The sequence below is a fragment of the Eurypyga helias genome, unplaced genomic scaffold, assembly GCF_000690775.1.
Source record: "Eurypyga helias isolate BGI_N326 unplaced genomic scaffold, ASM69077v1 scaffold17061, whole genome shotgun sequence".
Classification (NCBI taxonomy): Eukaryota; Metazoa; Chordata; class Aves; order Eurypygiformes; family Eurypygidae; genus Eurypyga; species Eurypyga helias.
Genome location: NW_010231648.1, coordinates 29,186 through 46,294, shown reverse-complemented (window position 1 = coordinate 46,294; position 17,109 = coordinate 29,186). Strand labels below are relative to the sequence as shown.

The 17,109-nt window shown below is 43.0% G+C and overlaps 1 protein-coding gene across 1 annotated transcript; it reads left to right on the top strand.

The window, feature by feature from the left end:
• Positions 1–5,129: 5,129 nt before the first annotated feature.
• LOC104516731 (G-protein coupled receptor 55-like) lies at positions 5,130–6,056 on the top strand. Its single transcript, XM_010161164.1, has one exon. It carries the CDS (start codon positions 5,130–5,132, stop codon positions 6,054–6,056), a length of 927 nt encoding a protein of 308 aa, XP_010159466.1.
• Positions 6,057–17,109: the final 11,053 nt, after the last annotated feature.

Sequence of the window (17,109 nt, the reverse complement as noted above, 5' to 3'; positions counted from 1 at the left end):
TCCTGCTGCTCACTCTTTGCAAGCACAATTACTCTTCCAGAAGTCGTACAGCGCATGACACCTCCCAGAACAGAGGCAGAACTGCGGACTCCAGCAGGAAAGCACTACTAATGGAAAAGCCTTGAAAGCTTATTTCAAGAGAAGTGTGTCTTAGCTACTACTACCTGACGCACATGTAAGGCACTGGTTTAGTGCCTCATATACCTCACTCCTCTTGCCAACAAGCCTTTGTCTGCCAACTCGCAGTTATGCAGCAAACACCTGAACTGGTTAAAACTGGCACATGCCCTTTAAATAGTTTAACAGCTGCATGCATGTAAGTAGCTGTACCTTTCAGAAGCATCTGAGTGCTAAACTACTGATGTCCAGCATGCAAATTGAGCAGAAACTGGAGGGGGGGGAAGCCCCATTACTATGACAGCGTCTCCTACAACTTTCAATTTCCCCATCTCCCCTCCAGCTCAAGGAATAATTGGAAATTTGGAGGTAACCACCACAAGCCCACAGAAGCTCTCAGCTGCTTCACACCAGGTGAAGTCCAGTCCAAAACCAACCCTGGCTTCAGAGACAAGCTGCTTGCTCCCTGCCCTACATTGACTACGGGCTGAAAACAGGTTGAGGATTCAGGTCTTTACAGTCTTTCACCTTCACTTGTCTATATAAAGAAACACCGAGCATGTTTTGAAATAGAAGGGAAAAAAAAAAAAAAAAGAGAAGAAAAGAAAAGAAGGATGTGGTTATGCCACTCTTTAGTAAGAGTACTGGGGGGGTATGGTCTGTAAGCAAATGCTCTCAGGCTCTATAGAACAACCTGGACTGAAGCAATGCTGCTGATCTGCTTGCTGGGGTTCAGGTAAACCAATTCTTATTTTAACTAGTAGGTTTTTTTTTTTCAATAATTTAATAGCGGTGTTGACTGTAGAGCACTATTTTTAAGCTAGGTGGATGATTATTTGTTATAAAGATCAAACAGTAAGATCAAGCATGTAGTGTTGCTTAGCTTAGAGCAGAAAGAAAGATTTCTGCTTTAGTGATAAGCATAAATATATTCTGTTGCAATCAAACTATTTAGAACAAAATAATAAGAAAGTATCCAGATACAGATGAAATATATGGCAGATGTGGGACTTACAGCTCTTCACTGCACTAAGCCATCTTACTCTTCCGTGCATCCACAAGAGAATAATTTATATCTAACATGAATAATGTTCTAGAAAATAATAAACAAAGTCTCCTTCATATCAGTGACATTACTTGGTTTGCAATGTTTAGCAGGGTAATTATGGTAAATGATGTAAAAGTCCTTGCTGAAACAGTGACCTGAATTTTCCTCATTCCTTTTTTGTAGTATAGCTAGATAAGTGATTGGTTTGCTGTGCGCTGTCATCTGATTATCATTCCCTTATTATTAAAGCTACACCTACACTTACAGTAAGTTACAGATTTTATGATGAGAATGATCCTGCTAATGAAGCTTTCATGGACAAGAATATCCCGCATCTGTCATTCCCAAACTGTGCTAATATACAGACTTGTGTGAATCCCAACTAGAGCCAGATGAACTCAGGTCTGAGCTACACAGAGAAAACCATTCATGCATCCTGCGATGCTGCAGGCAACCTCGTGAAGCTAATACTGTAAAACCTTGCCGTTCCATTTCCTAGATCCGTACGCATTTTCTGGTAGCTTAACCACAAGATCCTGCTGTCTATAAACACAATTAACATTTAACTAGTCATAGGAAGTGGAAAATCCTCACCCAGTAGGAGAAATCAAGAACGAATGGAGCAGTGATGACACAGGGTCTGGACCACCTAAGATACGCTCCCTTGAGTAGTGTTTATTACAGGTTCTTACATTATTTCTGGCTTCTAGAATTCATCTGAAACAATCCTAGAGCTGCAGGCAATTCCTTTAGGCAACTCGTGGAGGAAGAAGGAATTTTCTTTAGAAGACTAGAAAAAAACAAACGTGGTACCTGTCGCTTAAGAAGCTGGAAAAGGAGGGAAATGGTAGATCACTAAGCCTGCCTTCTGTATTTGGAAAAATTGGAATCACCCACTGAAAAACCTGTCTGCAAGCACCCAGAAGACAACACAGCGGTAAGTATCAATCTGCACAGATTCATCTGAGAATGTCTAGAACAGAAGCAATTTGACTTTCTTCTGTGACACACTGACAGCACTGGGGGACAGGGTGTAGGAGGGGGAAAGAGGCTTCGAACACTATCTCTAAAGAAATTCTCATAAGCAAACAAAGGAAACATGATCTCTACGGAACTTCTATATGATTAGTGAGTACCCACTGAGATACAAATCAATGTCTACCACACAGGAAATTCATATTTGGTACAGTTCAGTATCTTTCAAGTTAAGTACCATCTGTACTTTTATTAATAATTCGGACAACGCAGTAAACATGATGCTTATGAAATGACTGCAAGGTTATTTTTTCAATGAAAATGAATCTTCAAATAATTTTGAGAAAACATATTACTCAATGTAGACTGTTTGCAAACAATTCCCTTGGATTACTCAAGATGCGAAATTTACATTTGAGGGGAGAAAATGATGAAAAATATCACATTTTTGAGAATTAGGCACCTCATTAGAGTACTTGAAATTACCAATTTAAAGTCTGGCTAACATTTTCTTGAAATTAACCATTTTCAGGAGTACTGCTGTACATAATTTGGTGCTAATGAATTCTAAAGAAAAAGCAGTGAGATAGAAACTCAAATAAAGTGGAATCAAAACTCTTACATTTAAGAGATATCACAAGCAATTTTCTGATATATTTATGTAGCGCACAAAAAGTGCTGGAATAACAGGTGTTTTCAGTCCTCCAAAATGTTCCATGTCATCTGATTTTTCCCCAGCTAAATGGATGCACTAGGTCACAGGACACCCACACTCCCACACCAGCACAACACTCCTATTTCCTCTGACCTGTCCTGCCCTAGGGTGACAGCGTGTCTGCCGACAACGATCCCTTGTACGTGTGGCACCAATGCTATCGCCACCTTTAGCGGAGTTATCTCACGTCTCCTGTACCACAATCGCATGATTTTCTGAGCAGCTGCCGCAAATTGCTGGCTCAAAGGGATTGACTCAATCTCAGATTGACTAACAAACCAAGGTTTTCTTTTTGTGCTCATTTCTGACAGATAAATCCCCTGATAACAATCAGATTTCCTTTTGCTATTTCTTAAGTTCACATAGTTGCCGTAGTTCCACTCATGAGGCTCAGCCTAGTTCTCGTGAAGTGGCAGTCGGATCCGGTCCCTGACCAACAGCAGGCCACAGTCACTCCTACATGGGGTCACTGGAGGAAACGCTGCCCAGGAGCAGTCTCAGTGAATTTGTGCATCCCCCTAGTAACCTGCATCCAGCCTGTTGGTAGTCCTCATCAACCTTTGCAACTGTTTCCTCACCTTTCTTGCAACCATTTGCTCACTGACATAACAGCTCTTGTTCTAACCCCTGGTTTTCCTAGTGATGTTTAGTTACTTCTGATACACTTCACTGGAATGCAAGTGCCTTTGATCTTCAGCCTTTCCCTTATCTGAAAAAGCAGACAATTCATCAAAGATTATAATGGTCTGGCAAGACCTGTCTAAGCCTTATTTAATAGACTTCCGTAAAAAATATCTATAAATCTTTGACTCAACAGTCATAGAATTGCTTTAATCACATTTGATCAACAGATAGACTAGATTGATCCTTTTCCAGATATTCTAATAATATACATACTTCATAACAATTACGGACCTTCAGCTTTATGTGCCTCTTCTTTCTGTAGTCTGCGCTGGAAATAAACTGTTTTTCCTAATACGAGCATGTTAAGCTCCGAGTGCACTCTGTATTCAGATACAGTTATTCACATTATCACTCACTGATTCCTGTCAGTCATCCCACCTCTGACCTCCAGCACAATCTCAGCATCCCTGTGAAAAGCAGAGACATAATATTTGGCAAAACCCAAGGCCGTTTCCTCAGTTAGCAGATCTACTTGTTCTCCATTTCTCTTTCTTTTAGTTATATTTTAGTCATGTAAACAAAAAAAATCCTTCACTAATTGTTTTTTGGTTTCTTTAGCAAAGCCCAGCTCCATCTGGTAGTGCTTGTGAGTTGTCATATTTTGTCCTCCAAAGCAGAGATTCCACTCTTGGTCAAGTTCTTTAAACCTCTTCACTTACTCCTAAAATGTCTTTTGAGCTACTTGGTTGGCTGAGATGGACCAGAAACTTTAACTATCGATTTATTTTCCTTCATCAGGATTTTGTGATTTTGATTTAAAGAGGTTATCAAGAAACACTTTTCAATGCATACTTTGTTAAAGCATACGTACATTTTTAAACACAGTGATAACACTTATTGCACACAAATTATACCTTTTTAAAGAACTGTATTATTAAGATGTCATGCCTTCCATTTGCTAATCTTTGCCAGATTATCTAAGATAATCAGTTAAAATTTTAAGTACTTGCAAAGCCAAAATTTAACCAATACTGAAAGTTAAACACAAGCTAGAAAATGTGCTTACTCAGTTTGCACCTAGATAAAAGATAAGTCTTCTTCAGCTGACCTTCTAAAAAACTGCATTGGATACAAGCACTCTCTGAAATTAAAATATTCATATAAATGCAGGTGTAGTAAAAGCACACAAACAAAAGCTACAGATGCATAGGGAATCATGGATATAAGAGTAAAATCCCAACTATCAGTTTGATCTGCCTTAATGGGAAAAATAATTTCATGAGCTTCTGTGTAGCAAAGGAACCGAACGTGTTATGAAAGTTTCAATAGATGTACAAGTTATGAGAGGTAGCCAGTATGCTTTAGAGTTTTTGAAAACATATGTTTGAATGGGTTAGTCTCTTCAATATCTGAATGGGATTATTTTAGAGAGCATGGTAGTCAGCGGATGCTGATTACCTGCTATTGAGAACCAGGCTCCTTTATAACAGATGAAGACATTCAAATTGAAAATAGAAAGCTCTGTGCTTGAAATTAGGAATCACTTTCAATAACAGCCAAAGACTGATCAAGTATATAGTGATATATCAAGGCATTAACTGGGAACCTTACACATTTCCAAACTGTTTTCTCTGTTGTTTTAGGGGAGAAATGGCCAACAACAGCAGGGAATGCAATTTTACAGACATCGACAGATTAGCAAAGGCCCTGCAGTTGGGGATCTCCATCCCTACCTTCATTCTCGGGCTGGTTCTCAACGCCCTGGCCCTCTCCGTGTTCTGCTGCTTTTGGAGGAGACAGACAAAAACCTCAGTTTACATGATTAATCTCGCCCTTGCAGATGTCTTACTGCTTCTCTCACTCCCACTCAAGCTGTACTACTCTATCATAAAAGCGCCTGGACTCCTGTGCTCATTCATAGAGTCTCTCTATTTCGTCAACACGTACGGCAGTATCTTCATCATTGTCTGCATTACTGTCGACAGGTATATCTGCATAAGGCACCCATTCGAAGGTCGAGCTAACCAATCCCCCAAATGGGCTATCTTGATTTGCTGCTTCGTCTGGACAGCAGCTTGGCTTTGCAGCAGCCCAATGTATGTGTTTCACAAGAAAGATCATTTTACATGCTTTCACAACATGTCAAAAGAGGCGTGGAGCATCCCTCTCATTGTTTCCGTGGAAGTCTTTGGATTTCTGATCCCACTCGCAGTGATGGTTTTCTGCTCTGCCCAAAACATCTGGATTCTTCTGAATCACAAAATTGAAGCTAAAAAGAACGTAGAAGGCAGTGGCTCCTTACGAGTCATTATCATCAACCTCGTGGTGTTTCTGGTATGCTTCACACCTGTCCACCTCGCCATCTGCCTACAGTGCCTGGTGAGACAGCACGTGATAGTGGACTGCGGTCTGAAACAAACCATCAGCCTCTTCATTCAGGTGTCAATGTTATTAGCCAACCTGAACTGCTGCCTGGATGCCATCTTTTATTACTTCGCTGCAAAAGAATTTCGTGAGAAAACACACCTGAAAAAGGTTATTGAACTATGTCCCGTCTTTAAACCCTGCGCCACATGATGGGACTGCGTACAGTGAAAGAACACCTCTTCCTCAGCTCCCACTTGCCTCACAGGATGCCGACAACATTATCCCTGACTCGGGAAGGAGGGTGCAGGAGGGAGAAGGACAATGCTTTTCCGGTGAATGTGAACCTGTTCCATACTTTTCTTCACTTTAAAGATGAAAGGAGAAAAATATTGGAAAAAAACCCCAGCATTAGCTAAGTGACACCAAAAGAAGCATTAACCTTGACAGTATCTACAAAATGTGAAAGGCTTGCCACGGGAAAATGACCCAAATCACTGTAGTGGCACTTAAAATCATCCTTTGTCATTGCTGCACCAGTTTTCCTTTTGCCAACATGATCAGAAAGTTGTTGCTAAGGAGCAAACATAGAGATAACTATTCAAAACCTCCTTTCTAACTTAGAAAGTATCTGAGAGTTCTAAGGCAGTATCCAGCCAAAAGTTTGACACTGCTCTTTCCTTCCGTAGATCTTACAGAAGGTCACTGTCAGGGCTCATTTACTCTGAGCAGCATGGTCAGCCTGGCATAAAAGTGAATCCTCCCTCCTGTGAGCATTATACAGTGGGCAGGGCTGCTACACAGGACAGCAGCCCTGGCTCTTCCACGGAGGATAGACTGCCCAGTATAGAACCTGAAAGCCAACTGTATCCTGGGCTGCATCAGAAGTGTGGCCAGCAGGTCGAGGGAGGTGATTCTGCCCCTGTACTCTGCTCTGGTGAGACCCCACCTGGAGTGCTGCATCCAGCTGTGGAACCCCCAACATCAGAAGGATATTGACCACTGGGAGCGAGTCCAGAGGAGGGTCACGAAGATGCTCAGAGGGCTGGAGCCCCTCTGCTATGATGAAAGGCTGAGAGAGTTGGGCTTGTTCAGCCTGGAGAAGAGGAGGCTCCGGGGAGACCTTAGAGCACCTTCCAGTACCTGAAGGGGGCTACACGGACGCTGGGGGGGACTTTTTACAAGGGCCTGTAGTGATAGGACAAGGGGGAATGCGTTTAAACTGAAAACAGGGAGGTTTAGATTAGATATCAGGAAGAAATTCTTCACAGAGAGGGGGGTGAGGCACTGGGACAGGTTGCCCAGAGAAGCTGTGGGTGCCCCATCCCTGGATGTCTTCAAGGCCAGGCTGGATGTGGCTTTGAGCAACCTGGTCTAGTGCAAGGTGTCCCTGCCCATGGCAGGGGGGGTGGGACTAGATGGGCTTTAAGGTCCCTTCCAACCCAAACCGTTCTGTGTTTCTATGAACCTCAACCGAGTGTCTTGGGTATGAACACTTCCTTGATCAACAAACGTTCCTGATTATCTTTGCAGAAGAATCAGCATGGTTTTCTCCTGCAATTTTAAAACTGTTTTTGCAGATGAAAAACAAAAAGAACCCCTTCAAATATGGCATTTGGTTGAAAGACTGTATGTGCTAGACTGCATTACTACATCACTTTCTTTGTGTCAAAGACGTAACATGATACATGTATGAAATGTTCATTCCACGTATCATGAAATGAAATTCTGCTGCCTATCTTCTCAATTGTTCTTGGAGGAGGGCAATGGGGGAAGCAAGCCCTGCATCACAGAAAAATCGGGAGCACCTGTCTGATACACTCCTTGCTCCCAGCTGGAGACTGGACCCGCTCTATCCACCTCATTCCCTACAGAAGCCCATATACCCTGTACTGTACACTTCACAAAATATCTCGGTATGTGCCTCAACCCTTCTTGGTCGGCACTTCTGGGACATGACCACCCTTATGCCATTTACAAGTTTGGTTCTGAATCTAAACTAAAGGTTTCTTGTTGCAACGGAAGCCTACCATTTCTTGTACCATTATGTTAGCATGGTTCATCCTCCTAGCCAGAAAAACTTTCTCATCAAGAAATCAATTTCTGTGCCTTTTAAAAACAGCTGTAAAAATGGTCTAAGATTGCTCATAATCAAGGCTTCATTCTGAGGCAATATTCCCGTTATTCAAAATGTGAGAAAAGAAATTACCTTTTGTCTGGACCATATTAAAAAGAAAGGGGGACAGTTTTGAAAATACAACTCGTCATCAATTGATTTCCATAGAAATGATTGATTGTGCAAGCAGGCCACTGCATGTATCCAGTACTGGGCCTAATGTATGAGCATTATAAAACTTGCTAGTACTAAAACTATGACCACAGCTGAGGCACACAAGGAGCTCAGAGGCAAAGAAAGTGTTTAATCGTCATCTTCACCATTATCTTCAAAGGGGCAAGAAGACGAGCTTTCTAAAACAGTAGGTTTTCAAAACTTTGCTAATGCCTCAATCATTCTGAAACTTGCAGCCTTTTCAATACGAGTTAATCTTTCTTTTCTGCACCTTTCACGTTACTTTTCATATGAAATATATGTGTGAGAAAGAACAGGTTCTACTAAATAAACTGTATCTATGCAGTGTATGATTTGAAAATACATTTTATTTCTCCAATCTGTCAGCAGTGTATGATTCTTATCTACTTATTTAATCATAAACTTTTACCATTTTCTCCTTAAAACAGTTCCAAGACTTAGTTGGAGATTTTCATTCCCAGGAACCACTTCAGGTTTGTAACTACGGTAATCAAGAACAAATGAGTAAACAGTAATAGTACTGTAAAAACAGGAAAGATGATCACACCCTAAGTCTGGATAATTTAATGTTTTCTGTGGAAACCGTCTCCATAAATTCTTGACAATTTCCTGCTAAATCTCCTACAATCTTTCTCCGAAGTGCTCTAAGCTCTTGTTTTCGTAATGAGCCAACTATCTGAAAATTTACATAACTATCGGTACAATTTGTGACTCTGAAAAACCACAGCACTTTAAGGTACAAAGTATAACATGGGCCTTATTATTTAAAGCTTTTCACGCAGATGCAATAGATGATGGTAGAGCACATCACTCTGCAAGCCTGTACACAACACTCAACCTGTGGTGTGGCTAAGATGGCAAAGCCTCACTCCAGAGGCTCCATAAACTCTAGGACAGGGGAGAAGCCACCTTGTGAAGCGCAACAAGAAGAAACTTGAGTACTGCACAATACAGGGAAGTACAACCACATGGGCCAGCACAGGCTGGGAAAGTAGGGCTGACACAGATGTCCTCCAAAAAGTGCAACAGTGGGCACAAGGCTTGAAACAAGCCAGCAGTGCTCTCTCCTGTAAACATGGCAAAATTGGTACCTGGACTCACTAAAAATGGAGTCAGGACAAAGAAAAAGTAAAAAAAAAAACAACAAGAAAACTAAGTTATTAATATTCTTGACTTGAGTTGGTAAAGCTTCACTGGAATAGGATGTCCATCTTTGGTCCTCCCAGTTCAAGAGGGATGGGGAGAAACCAGAGAGGTTCAAGCAGATGGCTGGCAGGATGGTTGGCGATCTTGGGCACAGGTCTGCAAGGAGACGGCAAGGGAGCCAGACTGCTTTCATCCAGCATGCTGGAGGTAGTGCTGGAGTTGGAGCCAATTGCTGCCCAGTAGTTCCCAACCATATAACAAGAAGTATTGGTTCTTGGTTCACGTTCAATATTGGCAAAAACTTCTTTGCTAGGAGGGTAATACAACACTGGAAGGGGTTACCCAGAGAAGCTTTGTGATATCCTCTCACAGAGGTTTCCAAGACATAGCCAAAGTCATGGCTGCTCTGATCTAACACTGGAAAAGGAAACTGGCTCCAGAGGTCCCTTGCCAGTGCTCCATGATTCTCAGCAAATGCAAGTTTGGTGGTTTTTTTTTTTCTCCTCCAAGACAAAAAGCCACCTCTTAGTGCTGGTCATGTCATAGAATTGGTTGTCGACAGCTCTATTGCAATCACAGATGCAACACTGAGGAAATACACTGACTGCCTAAAAATCACTAAGCAGCAGCAACCGTGACCCACACACAAGGCTACGGTAATTAAAGTCAGGACTAATGAACCAGTATCTTTGTCTTCAACGTGTTCATCACTAAGTACTTGGAAAAGGTAGTTTTCTAATCTTCAAAGGAGTAAGTGTACATACGCAGTAGGCAGAGAGGAAAAGTGCATAGGGACTCTCACATGCATGGGTGGGTGGGAAGTTTGATCTGCCAGGGTGAGGAAGACAGCATCTACCATGCCGACGCTCAGCCAGTGTACAGTCCCAGCACACTCAGGAAGGGAGAGACTTCCACTCACAGAAAGAAATCAATGTAATGTTCTCAATGAAGGAAACAAAGTTTATGAAAACCAGCTGTAATCACGGCGAGTGGTGGGACCCATTATGTATGACTGGTCTTACAGACTCAGCCTGCTCATGTCATACATGGCAGCAAACTTGGAGCACAGAATCCATAAGTTAAATTGGACTACTTTCTTCCCATTCATTGCCACCAGCGCCACTTCTCTGTTGGCCAGAAGTGATTTTATATATAAATTCATTTGTGTAAATTTTGCCTGTTATACATGTAATTGGCAGCAGCCTGTCTAAGCATATTTGAAATTTCTGAAGCAAAGAGAAAGAAGGAAGAGAGCCCAGCTGTGTTGGTTTTACGGACCTAATATAATAGTCAAATCTTTTAGCGATCTTTTGAGCAAGAAGGTGTCGCTTTCAATTCACTGCTTTTCAATATGTACTTGAATTTAAATAACACAAAGTCAGACTTTGTCCTGCAGCTAGGATTACAGTTCTTTCTAAATCAGAATTTTACATACAGGCTCCTCTATAAAATTTACTGTAAACTCTGGAAAAGCTCCAGATGGTTGTATTTTTTTGCCAGGACAAAAGCAATGAAAAACCTCATGCAGCTTGAGAAGGTGCAAAACACTTTTGTTAATGAATAAAAGTGAAAAGCGTTTGACATTTTAAAACCAACAAAAATCCTTCCTGAGTCAACACACAAGTTCACAATTTTTGTTTTTAGACTGCACAACAGAAGAGGTTTCTTCTCTCTCACTGTTATTCTTAACATACAGAAAACAGGTAGGAACCTGAATGTGAAACCCTCACATGCCCAGGTCTCCTCCCAGGGACTCGGTTGTACTGTAAACTCAAAGAAGCATTAACCTAGGGGGCGGTGGAAAAAAAAAAATCAAGTGCTAACCAAAACCACCCAAAATAATGCCTTTAAAAATCACATTTTCAGTTTTGCTGTCTTCTGTGAATTGAACAAAAACCAATGCAATTAACCATAGTCCTTAAAGAGCAGCTGTATTTAACCTTATTTTTTATGGACAAGGCTGTTTCAGGACACCCAGATGAGAACATTCACAAACAGCAATTTTATTTTTATGCAGTCAAGATTCTCCAGCTGGGCCAAACCCCACAGGTTTTCACCACACATGAGCGAGCTGGCTGCTCTCGAGGGCATTTTTATCAACAGCAGATTACACCACCAACATCCTACAATTAGCATTGGTTCAACAGTGAATGTGATCTCCAAGCTGTATTAAAAACCATCCCACACACACTCCCAAACTCAAATACAAACAAAAAAGACTCAAAAAGCAGACAGGGTTTGTTCCCCAAACTCTTTTCCTACCCCTTTGCCTCATGGGTTATATCATCTTCCATTTCCCAGGCCTGCTTGAACACTGAACTTGAGATCAATGCCACTCCACTAACTTCTAATGCTATATAAGTACTGGCAGAATGATGCTGGAGTTTTTGAAAAGTAATATTGCTCCAGAAATCCCTTTGAAATAACAATGACATAGCTAAATCATTTTTAACCCGCCTCCCCGAAAATATAAATTCAGGTGGTTTAATAGCAAGTAGAGGAACTTCTTATAGCCTTCATAAAAGTGCTTGTATGACACTACGTGATTTACAAGCCAGAAGGCACCTGAGGAAGGATCCAAGCCTAGATCAAAGTACTGATACTCCTCTGCCTTCTAGCAAGGGGCTGTGTTGAGCATGCATGCTGCAGAGGTGGTCCAGCAACGTAATTTCATTCTGATTAAATTAGTTAAAAAACATAAACAAGACAGTTTTTCCATGTAAGAATGATCAGCCACCATTTCTTCCTTGTGAGTTTTACTCACCAAGAAAGCATAATAAATGTCACTCTGGCAGTTCATCGTATCAATTAGTTCAGAAAGCTGCAGTGAGAAGAGCAGGCACCTTGCTGCCTGAGGCAGCCTCCAGATCACAAAATGAAGCTGAAGCGGGTTTGAAGACTGAAGCTGATCTTCAGAAAGATATCGTCCTAAACCTCACATCTCTCTGTGCTGCTCTAAGCAATATTTAACTCAAAGGTTATTCCTCCGGCACCACAATTTAACCTGTCCAAGATGCACACAAACGAACAAAAGATAAACTGAAGCTCCTCAAAAGGTACAGACTTCTGCCTCTCTGATCAAAATGGTTTTCCAGGTTACCCCCAATCACACGCAGAACATGTTCTGCTTTAGACTACTTCTTTCCCACAAGCTTTGGGCACAGTCACCATCCTTCCACCCAAACACAAGGAGAGGAGCCATGGAGAGGCCATGTCCTTTGAGGACCTGGCGAGTCCAACAGGAGAAAACACTGAGTAGAGAGCCCACACCAGCCCTGTGTACCAACCTCCTGGGTAACCTAGCAGATGCCCTGGGAGCCCACAGGGACCTGCTCAACACCAGAGCGGCAAGTGGCAATAGCTCAGACAACCCCGTTATGGATCCAGGAGGATGACGGGACCTTGGAGGCCATGTCCTTTGAGGACCTGGCGAGTCCAACAGGAGAAAACACTGAGTAGAGAGCCCACACCAGCCCTGTGTACCAACCTCCTGGGTAACCTAGCAGATGCCCTGGGAGCCCACAGGGACCTGCTCAACACCAGAGCGGCAAGTGGCAATAGCTCAGACAACCCCGTTATGGATCCAGGAGGATGACGGGACCTTGGATGCCGCACACCCGGCTTAGTCTTTTCCTAAGGGAACCTTCTTAAAAACAAGGGCAGAAACATGCTTGCTCAAAGCAAATCGAAAAGAAACCTGCCCATCTTTGTTATTTACACAACAGTATAAACGGGAAAGCTGGCTTGGTTACATTTCAAAGTAGCATGCGGGCTGAGCATGTGGAGAAACGACAAGCTATACACATGCTCTGTGCTCTGGCTGCTCTCACAGCACAGCCAAAATACCAAGCATGGAGAGAGTAGCTCAATGGCTCAGTTACCAAAAGAGGTGGCAGCTTTCACTCTTACTCCCCAGCCCACTGTTTCTGTATGGGGAAGGAAGCCCAGAGGAAAAGAGGATGCTGCAGCATGCGGCAGACCGTGGTTATCACCGTGGTTGTGACGTGCCTGCTGCCATGGGAATGATCTGCTTGGGCAGCCCAAGGTGGCTCCAGTCCAAAGACCCAAACCTGCTCCTGGAATAGAAACCACAGGAGGCACAGAAATCCCCTTCTACACCTCTTCCTGCCCAAGGGAAGGTTTCGTGTATCTCCTCAGATGTGTCCCCAAGCAGCTGTGTGCGTGTGCCTGCCCAGCACTCTCCAAACTCCTGCCCTCCACCATTCTCACATCATGGCTTCTACTCGGATCTCACACAGGAGACAGGCAATGCTCCTCAGGCGGGACAGAGCAGGGCAGGACAGGGTGCTGGGCACACCGTGGGGTGCCCATCTTGCTACTCAGCAGAGGTGACCACTGTCACGAGGATGGATGCTGAGATGGGTCTGCATAGGCTGGGGCTTCCTTCAGCTACAGCGACGGCTTCCAAAACCAGCTAAAACTATTTCTCCTGTGAAGGTGTATGGGAGTGAGAAGAAAACACCAACAAAAAACACCTATTTTTTTAAAGTAGGAAACACTATTCTATGGAGAATAATTAGCTGAGGGATCCTGCACTGCTTCTAAACACGTAATTGAAATGGGTTTCTGTTGGTAGGATTGCTATTTGCATTGGAATATAATTTCTAGGAACTGCTTGACACAAAATATCAGTGTGTGATGAGTTTTTGCATTTCTGTCACCTCAGTGTTAGCTGGAAAGCTGCAGAGAGATAAAACTCATCCCTTCAGCACAGACATGTCGAGTTGACACAACCAATCTTCTGTTTATCTTTCTAACATCGGCCAATACACAGACTGAAGCAAGCCTTAGCACTGAAGTACACCTCACAAGACTAAAAATAGTCATATTTATACAGCACCTTTCATCTGAGGAAGTCAAAATGACAGAAGATGAGAGACACGATCCTCCAGTGCACAGACTGCTCTCCCACCGGAAACATGGGAAGCAAAAAGGGTGAAACAGCTGGGCAACAGCCAAGCAGCTGGCGTGGCTCAGGTTCTGCGAGGCAGTTCTGTTTCCCCAGAGTGGCACAATTGATTGCCTCTGGCCCTGTTGGAAATCTTGCTCTCATTTATTTCACTTTATAATACCTATAAAATAAAAGAAACTTTGACAGCATTCACTGCAGCATACTGTGCGACAGAGGGATCACCATCATGTAAATTCATAATAACCATCTATTATTAATTTACTTATTTTTTAAATAACTGCCATTTCTACCTCTCCAACAGGTCATAGGGGTGGCACTGCCTTCCCCAGCACCCACTGCTCCAAGGTGAGGGCTCATCCTCCCAGGAGCGAGGTCAGCTGCCACGGAACTGCACACACCCGAGTCGAACAGTAAATTTGCTCTGGAGTACCAGGATGTCACCTACATTGGGTGTTCTATACCACCTGACACACCTCACTGCAAAAAAACCCTCACCCAGCATCTGGCACCTCCTCCACACCATGCCTAGGGCACATTTGCAGACCTTGTGGCAAGTCTCAAAGCTTGCCCGAGATGCAGGTGTCTCGAAGCAACCACGTCCTGCCATCTATCTCCTCCTCACCCCAGCTCGCCACTTCTGCAAGCCCTCTGCTAGCCAGCCTTTTGGGCGCCAGCCCTGGACCTGCATGCAGTGGCCAGCTCCCATGGGGCCAGGAGCATCCCACAGGCATGGGAGATGCTAGCTCGGCTGACGGACAGCCCCTTCGCAACCTGCTCCACAGCCCCCAGCTCATGTCCAGAAGTGCTGCCAAGGGCAGGCTGCTGCTTGTCAGTCATTACGTTTGGGGAGGTTGGAAAAATCCATTGGTTTCCCCCCCCAGCTTCAGACAGGTGGATTTCCATGTTAAAAGAATCAGGGGAAAACTGCTTTTTTTGTTCAGTTTTAAGTCCCTAGTCTACTGCTTCCTTGTTCATATTTCCTAAGATCTGGCAAACTACACTTAAGTGAGAGTTGCTGCTCCACAGTTCATCTTTATTCTGACCAAGGCTGCATTCACCTAGTTCAGGGCAGTAGTAAAGTCCTTTCGCAGTTCTGGAAACTGCAAACAGCAGCGTTGATGCCTATGATCACCACAACAAGGTCTTTTAGAAAGTGCAGCTTTAAGTAAACACATGAAACATTCCAGTTAAAGATAACAGAGAGAAGAGAAAGGCTGTGGGTTGTCCAGTCATATGATATATATGAATATGTCCATTCATATGACATATAAAAATATATATACATAAAAACATATACCTATTATCTTTTGTTCAAAGTGCTGAAGTGGAACCAAGGTTTGATTTTGGCCTCCCCCAGCAGTGCCTGGGCTCAGTGCCACCAGCATTCCCTAAGTGAGGCAATGCTCCCACCTCAAGCAAAGCACCTCACTGCAGTGTCAAATAAAGAAACTATTGAGGCTCCCTCAACAGTCACCGAAGAGCTTCTGGCATCTCCAGCGAGCAATTCAACCTTTTAACATCTGGATTGCCCTCAGCAAGAACCAGTCCATCTTCCCCAAGGACAGCAGGCTACTAGGGTACTTGGGCTGTAAGGTCACCTCTCTGTCTACTCCACATCTGTTAGATACTTGCATAACTGTATCCTGCAGGTGAAACCATACAGCTGCTTATTTAGCATCTCTGTAGCTCAAATCAACTCATTACTAAAAAAGATGCAGCCAATAATTACGCTAGAAGCTAGCTGAACTCTGGAAAGGAGACCACACATGATTGCCCTTGTAGGTTAATAAAGAGTTCAAACAGTCATTAGTATCTGCATTAAACCTACTAATTGCGTGGTGTTACTGGAAAAATGAAGATTCCGGTGTTTTTCTGAAAGCTTTGCTCTGTTTATTTACTGAGTAAACTATGATTCGTCTCCCTTTTGCTCAGGTTTACTCTAGCTGGGGAATTTTCCTCAGCACTTCCTAGAATCACATCAATGCACGTGGAATGTACCATTTCTTTTAGAAGATCCTAGTATCTCGGCTTTGAACCTTTTACAGAGCACTGCCTTTTCTCTGCTCCTAACCAAGTCTTTTCCAAAGGCAAGTACTTCCAATCCAGTGAAGGCAAGACTCACTCCCAGTTTCTACAGCAGTTGAAAACTAATGTTGAAACAGTGTAAAAACCTCAAAATAACTGCACCGAATTCTTGCAAATCTCTGTTCCTCTTTTTCCACTAAACTGTATCTTCTCAAGCGTGCCCAGCGCACTGCAGTTCCAGTAAAACCAGAGAACTCTGCGTATCTCTCTCCTCCTAACTTACGGAGACCATATTGCAAAGCAGGGCCCTGGGACACGATTGCCTTGAAACTATATGTGATCATTTGACTGGTTAAAATACCAAAATCCAAACTGCAGCTAGTGTGATTTTTAGTTTTTTTTACGTAACACCAAGCACTAAGCTCGATAAAGACAGTAATATTATTACAGAAAGCATTACCTTCAAAACTTGTTCCTCTTCAGGCTTTTGTAGTAGAAACACAAAGACATCTTGAGAACTAAATCTTTTTCTTAAGATTAGACAGCACCATTGATTTTGAGTCACAAACTTCTCTAAATTAATCTAAACCACAGTTACCCAATTTACATAGCAAAACCTTCTGTTCTTTCTCTAATTTTTGACATCCAGCGCTGGGAATTCAGTTTGGGGTATTTAGTTGGAACATTTCTTATTTATACAATCCTGTCAAACAACAACTGTGCGGGCAAAATTTGGTGAAGGTCCGTTTCACTGCTGTTTTCTGGCAGCACACAAACATAAGAAGGGACCAAAGCTGATGCTACAGCCGAAGCCTTGCCAGCAAGGATGCTGACAGCGTGTGAGAACAAAC